This window comes from Drosophila novamexicana, unplaced genomic scaffold (assembly GCF_003285875.2).
Source record: "Drosophila novamexicana strain 15010-1031.04,08,12 unplaced genomic scaffold, DnovRS2.1 tig00004555-arrow-pilon, whole genome shotgun sequence".
Lineage (NCBI taxonomy): Eukaryota > Metazoa > Arthropoda > Insecta > Diptera > Drosophilidae > Drosophila > Drosophila novamexicana.
Window position 1 is genome coordinate 5,164,345 of NW_020825052.1, and position 7,350 is coordinate 5,171,694.

At 41.3% G+C, this 7,350-nt stretch overlaps 2 protein-coding genes across 2 annotated transcripts; both read left to right on the forward strand.

Annotated features, from left to right (window-relative positions):
* The first annotated feature begins 334 nt into the window (after window positions 1-334).
* Window positions 335-1,552, forward strand: LOC115770162 (glycerol-3-phosphate phosphatase). The gene is made up of 2 exons (XM_030715321.1): window positions 335-1,215; window positions 1,273-1,552. The coding sequence occupies exons 1-2, from the start codon at window positions 443-445 to the stop codon at window positions 1,463-1,465; spliced, it is 966 nt and encodes a 321-aa protein (XP_030571181.1). The 5' UTR covers window positions 335-442; the 3' UTR covers window positions 1,466-1,552.
* A 410-nt stretch (window positions 1,553-1,962) lies between these two features.
* On the forward strand, window positions 1,963-4,011 carry LOC115770456 (glycerol-3-phosphate phosphatase). The gene is made up of 2 exons (XM_030715734.1): window positions 1,963-3,046; window positions 3,731-4,011. Exons 1-2 carry the CDS (start codon window positions 2,301-2,303, stop codon window positions 3,909-3,911), a joined length of 927 nt encoding a protein of 308 aa, XP_030571594.1. The 5' UTR covers window positions 1,963-2,300; the 3' UTR covers window positions 3,912-4,011.
* Window positions 4,012-7,350: the final 3,339 nt, after the last annotated feature.

Consider the following 7,350-nt stretch of genomic DNA (forward strand, 5'->3'; position numbering starts at 1 on the left):
TATTGCACTAACATAAATCTAGAGCGTAGCTTTTGTAATTCCCAAGTAGCTTAAGCTTAACTAACCTAAAGTTATTTTGTTAAAGCTTTGTTAATTCTTAAAAGTTCGTGGCAAATATAACTTTGTCAAGCTCAGTATTGAGAAGCGAACAAATCCCTTCTTTTGGCATTGGGATTTCATATTTGGCCCTTTAAGATATGCCTTTTCTCTAGTTTTTACGAATACAACACTCAAGTCTGAACACTTCCATATGAAAATATGTTTTCATCATAAAAACAGTTTTCCATTTAAAAAGCAGTGATCCATGTTTTAGTTGTAGCACACTTACAAGGCCTCAATAAACGAAACTGTATAGAACTGAACAAAAAAAAATAAAGAGGAGAAAAATTATTGTTATAATAAAATATTAACTACTCAACACACACTGATCCCAGCTGCGGTTATGAATACGTCAATACCCAGCATACAAATAAAGAAGGGCGTCTGCCAGCTGCTTGCCTTGAACAGGTTCAGTGTGCAGCAATGGCTGAAAACCTTCGACACGATGATCTTCGATGCGGATGGGGTGCTGTGGAATTCGGACAAGCCGATACCAGGAGCACCAGAGACATTCAATGCCTTGCGTGCCATGGGCAAACGGGCGTTCATCTGCACAAATCATTCGGCTTCGTCGCGGCAAAAACTTTGGTGCAAGGCCCAGAGCATGGACCTGCTTATAGCCGAGGACGAGATACTGTCTTCATCGGGCGCACTGGCTCGCTATCTGCAGGAGCGTAAATTTAAGGGCAAGGTCTTCATTGTCGGCGGTCAGGGCATCGCCGATGAGCTGACAGCCGTTGGCATTGAGTCACTACCAATGGACGAGGCCCCCGCTTTGGGAACTACATTGCGCGAGTATGTCGAACATATGCCTATGGATTCTGCTGTAGGTGCTGTTGCAGTGGGCATTGATAACAATTTCAATGCCTTCAAACTGTCGAAAGCCTGCTGCTATTTGCGCAACCCAAAGGTACTATTCCTGGCTACCAATAATGATCGTTCATTTGCTGTGACTCCGGAACGCCATATACCTGGCGCTGGCGTCATGGTTTCTGCCGTGCAAGCGGTGGCCAAGCGTCCACCGTTTACCTGTGGCAAGCCCAATACCTACATCGTCTTGCATCTCATACGTGAGGGCCTAATTAAGCCGGATCGCACTCTCATGGTGGGCGATACGTAAGCTGCTGTTTTATGAGGTGCTCGAATATGCTATTGATTAACTGATTTCCTTAGTTTGTACACGGATATTCTGTTTGGCTACCATTGCGGCTTTCAGACTCTTCTGGTGGGCACTGGCAACAGTAATCTCACGGATGTCGCTAAGGCACAGGAGTCCAAGAAGCCACTGATGTACCAGCAAATTCCAGATCTATTTTTACCCAAGCTTGCGGATTTGCATAAGTTCCTACCCTCCAAAAATGGTTAATTCAAACTTATATACATATACTAAAGCTCGCTCATATGAGTGTATATAGTCGAATAAAGATATGCTGAAATATCCGAAAATGGAGCATTCGAAATGACCTCGAATTCCAAGCATAGTCGATTCTTAATTAGGCTGGGGTTAGCTTTACTTTGAAAGATTTCCTTTTAAGAGACATGAGTATCATAAGCAATTAAACAAGGGGCAGTATTAACTACATATATTCGTAAGCCAAGTACCAAATACCAAGATAAATAGATCTATGTTGATCTGTGTATACCTGTGTCTAAGCTTGTAAATGTTGTATTAAGAATTAGTGTTGCTCAAAGCAATTGTTTTGCAGAACACTAGTGGGTGTAGTCTGGATCCTGAAAACAGCTCATGTACAGACTTCATTCCAAATGTATCCCCTCTTGCTCTAAAACTATGAAAGATGTAGATTTTTCCCCCAGTAGGCGTGAATATATAGTCTGAACACTGTATCTGACGCGGGTATAAACTCGTATTTATTTCAAATTTCAAGACAAACTTCAATAGTGTTTTTACACAATTCCAATTGATAAAGACAACATAATCTCGACATGAATAGTAAATAACAAGGTACATAAAAAAAAAAGAAAATAAAAAGATATACCAGACGAACGCATTTAGCACAAAACCAAAATATACTCTTTTGTACTTTTTGAACGAGTCTAAAAAAGGGAGCAAATAAATGTGCTGCTTAAACTAGTTGTAGAGTGCTTTGTCTGGCGTTGGCAGGCAATAAATTTTGAATTTTTGAATCGAGTACAAACAGAAATGCGCATTTGAATTGTATACTGGTTTTCGTGCCCCAACAATGTTCAAGCAGAGCTGCACCAACCTGACAACAATACCCAAGCAACGTGTGCGCCAGTGGCTGAGCACCTTTGAGACCGTTGTGTTCGATGCGGATGGAGTGCTGTGGCACTTTAATAAGGCGATCGATGGCTCCGTGGAGGCTTACAATCAGATACGGGCGAGTGGAAAACGCAACTTTATTGTGACCAATAATTCGTCAATGTCCAGCGATAAACTGGTGAAGAAGGCCAACGATATGGGCTTAGATGTAGACAAGAGTCATATTCTTAGCTCATCAATGTCCATAGCCAACTATCTGATGACCAAAAATTTTCAAAAGAAGGTATATGTTGTGGGCGATGCCGGCATTACCGAGGAGCTGGACAAGCTGGATATATGTTCTTTTACCGTTGCGCCCGAGCAGCAGGAGAAGCCCATGCATCAAGTTTCTATGGAAATGGTAATGGATCCGGATGTTGGTGCAGTTGTTGTTGGCAAGGATGACACATTCAATGTGACCACCATAATCAGAGCTTGCAACTATCTGCGAAATCGAAAAACCCTCTTCCTGGGCACCTGCCTGGACACGCTCTATCCCATTGCCAATAATCGTATCATTATTGGGGCAGGGGCAATGATAGCGGCAATTAAAACTGTAAGTGGACGTAAGCCGCTTATTATGGGCAAACCCAATCCCTGGTTATTGAGGGAGCCAGTTACCTGTGGTGTTATAAATCCGGAAACTACACTAATGATCGGCGATACGTAAGTTAAACGACAAAGTCTGAATATCTTCGGCACGACGAAGATTTTTTACACTTTGTAGATATTTGCCTTTTGCAGATAGACAGACGGACTGACGGATATTCGGACGTGGCATGGCATCAACTTGGCTGATGCAGATCTAGAATATATGTATTTTATGGGGAAGGTTATAATACCATCTAGTTGGGTGATATATTCGGAGGAAGCAGAAGTATTCGATCATTCTCTCTCTTCACTCAGCTCATCTCACATGGGTATTGCGTTCTTAAATAACTTCGGTCTTTATTGTCCGATCTGTATGAAATTATCAGTTCCTAAATATGTCACATAGTTCTTAAAATTTGTGTGGAATGGGTCATTCAAAAATTAAAATATTCAAGATCTTCATAGCAAATTTTGTGCCTCTAGGTCTTAGTCTTTATCGATAATATTTAAAAGATTCGATAAGCTCGATCTGTAAATTATATATCAGAATATGTATGTTTAAGTTTCTGGTCGATAGCTTTTGTAGTTTCCAATATCGATGTGCCTTACAGCTGAGGAGAAACCTTCTTTGGCATGTTACAAGCTCTTACAGAAAACCAATCTGCTCTTGTTACCCACTATTATTGGGGACAGGGTATACCCTGTATTCAATCATGTAATGCATTCTTTCTGTCTATTTATTTTTTTTTGTGCTTGCAGTCTTGCAACAGATATTTTGTTTGCGCATTACAATGGATTTCAATCACTTTTCGTGGGAACGGGTGTTAACAGCCTGAAGGATGTGGAAAAGTTGCGTAACAGCGGCAACGAGAAAATGATGCACATGGTGCCTGATACCTATTTGCCCAAGCTGTGTTTTATAAATGAATTTCTACCATAATTGAGCGTAAATAAACCGAAAGGGGATGAGCTAAACTGGCAAGTCATCGAACTCGGCTCAGTTTTTGTACCATTTTAGCTCATCCTTTGCTTTAATTTCTGCCTGCATACAAATTGTAAATTAGCATTGACTCCGATTGCCATTCCAAAAATCAATATTTTGCGAATAGTCCATGCGCTGGCTGAAGAACGAAAATTCATTCACGTTTTGTGGCCTTTCACATTTCCTTTTTTCTTCGTTTTTTTTTTGTGTTGATTTTTCTCTCGGCCACAGTCTTTGCTTTGGCTGCGGGATCCTTGTCAAAGTTTGAACAAGTGCAGACAGAAGTGAAACGCCGCCGCAGAGCTCGACACATTGTCAGCGCCACGCCATTGTGTCGCCAGGGGGTGGTGCGGTGGTGCGTTGGTGATGCCCCAACCTCTTGCTCTTACATATTTCATACCCATGCACTTAAGCCGGTTGTCGGTCGCTGCCGGGGACAGACGACGCGTTTTTCAAGCGCTTTTCGCCGTGTTCAGAAATAAAATCCTTCAGTGACCAGTGGCCACTGTTGGCGACAGCTGCGAACGGCATTAAAAATATGGCCTGCAAAATGTTGTAGCACACTTGTCGTTGAGGCGCCACGTGCGATTAGGGTTTCCGTTGTCCTTTTTTGATACCCTGTCTGTCAGGGCAAGTGTCAAGCTGGCTTGTTAGCTAAGTGTTGGATTGTGCAACATGTTTAATTGCAGCTTGAAGGATTTGATATAGAGCAACTTAAGGAATATTGTAAACGATTGTCATTGGAAAAGGTAGTCAGAATATCTCGAATTCGATATTCATTTTCGTCTAGGTAATTGAGAATAAGGTTACGAGAAGACAGTCCTAGAACAATATTGAACCCAGGGCTATAAGCCCGGCCTCGGTAAGTGAAGCTGATTATCCATATCTATGAAGACAACTTTTGCTTTAAGCCTTTTCATATTTTTCAATTCATCATTTTATAAAATTCATAAAATTATTGACTTGGTTAAAGCTGCTTCCTAATTCCATGATATATTGAGGCTTATTTATAACCAATTTATTATAAAATTTCGGCTAGGCGTTGCGCAAAAATCTAATTTACCCAATATCTCAACCGGATAATCTGTGCCTTTGATTTTTATAAATGAAATCGCCTAGCCAAGAATGTGAATAGAGCATTGCTTAATAGGTTGTATGCGACGTTTCGCTTGTTTTATACCCCATTTTAATAGGGTAACATACGGACAGCAATTTCATTTCTATTGTTATTTTGGGCATGTTGTTTTTTAGCCAGCCACGCGCCATGTAGAACACTTAACGCAGTATGTTCTCATTGTTTGCCGAGTGTTGTTTTTTTTTTTTTTTGACTATGGTACATTGGCTGCCAAACCAGGCAACCAGCCATACAAATGGAAGCTCAGTCGAGCTGTGGGTGGCAATATAATTGCGGGCGTTCAAAGCTAATTGTATAAGCTCGGGAGCTGTGGAGCTGCGGAGTCAGTGCTCAATGTTTAATGCCTGGAGGCGTAGTTATGCCTAAACTTGAAGCTCGTGAAGCAGCAGCCGCAGGGTAGTTAAGATCTTCGTGGCAGATACAAAACAAGTGCTTGTCATTTAGCCAAAAAGTATTGCCCTGGGAATACGGAAGTCGAGTTTTGTCTGGTTGCTTTGTAGTTTGTAGTTGACGCAAAAATGCCTTGAACACTAAGCAAAAGTTGGCTTAGAATTTGGCATTTGCAATTTGAGCAGCACATGGCCAAGATTAATTAAATTTGAGGCTTTGCAGCTTCGATGTGCTTGTAGTTGACAAAGGCAGCTAATTAATTTGCCAACACCATGACGGGGTCAACACCTTTTGTGCTTGTGACAAAGCACAATGTCGATATCGTTTGTCAAAGGCTGGAGAAGCAAAAACACAACAACAACAACAACAAGAGCAAGAGCATCGGCGTCATAGACTCATCTTCATCCTCCTGTCGCTGCGCCTGATAATCCTCATGGCATTAAAAACACATCAAACTGTTTAGACTCCGTTGACAAACAGAAAGTCATCAGCACTAAAAATAACTCTACTTGGGGTCTGTCTGGGGTTTTGCTATTGTTGCTGCTGCTGCGCCTTTTAAACGACCTCTCACTGTTGACATTATCCGAACTGATTTATTGTCTTTATCACAAAGCCAAGCGGCACTCGAATGTGGCAGGCATAATAAAGTTTCAACAAAGGCCCATGAGAGAGAGAGAGAGAGAGAGAGCGAGCGAGCGAGTAGCTCGCCTTTGCTTGTTGCCACGGGCAGCCATCTTCAATCGGTGGCAAATTTTCATAGCCTACTTCTGGGCGCATCCATAAACGTGCCAAATAATTTGGCTGCGTCTGGTTTGGGGTACGCACACGCATAAATTTACCGATTCTCTAATTAATGCATTGATTTGGTTTCTCTTTGCTGCCGTTTATGTCTTGTGCTCACGCATAACGCGCATAATTCAATTGGGCCAATTATCACCTGCTTAAAAGCACCTGCTCAGTCGGCTCAACGTAACAACTACTCTGCCAACGTTATAATCTCTTTGGGGTGGCCCTGGGCAGCTGCAGGGTATGTGCTTGTACATAACTCTCAAAGATGTGGTGCATTATGATTATATTGATATTCCTTTGTGGGCTGAACATAAACTCTGAGCGCGGCTTGCAGTTGCGCAAAAAGTATCCTTACGTACAATATACTTTAGAATAGCAATAGGGTATTTTTAGTACATCATTTTCTTGGTGTTTAGTGCATTTGGGTTGAAGCAACCTTCCTCTAAGCTAGCTAGGCATTTGCTTGCTTATATTAAAGGTTTTTCATCTGAAGTTGTTTTAAATCATATTTCAAATAGCTACAGGGTACTTTCTAGTCCAGCATTCTTAAAGACATGTTTCTCCGAACACCCCCATGATTATTAGAGGGATATTCCTTTGTGTCCTGGCGTCGGCGACATAAACTCTCGAGCTCTCGCCACGTGCTTAGCATAGGCAAATGCTTAAAGCTCTGCGTAAAGCCCTCCCCTCGGCTCCGATTAGCCTTGGCTTAGCATTTCTTAGGCGCGCCCTTTGTGGGCGGAACTTATAAATGGAATGGTAAGTAGCCATTCCAAAGACTCGTTACCAATTTCAATCTGTGAGCCTTGAATGTAGTAGAGCGTAACTATTACGCGTATATTTGCATTTAGGTCCTGTGGAAATTATGATTTTATTTCCAGCAAATTATCTTCCATTGTTCAATAAAAATGTCAACCAGCTGTTTCTTGAATTTTCACAAATATTGAAGTATATTTTTATTGAATCTCACGAGCAAATATTGAACTTGAGTTGTGGGTTTTTCTTTTAAATATTATTATATTTATTTTTATTAAAACTAAACTAAAGCTAAATCAAATTTGTATTTAATTCGCAATCTCTGTA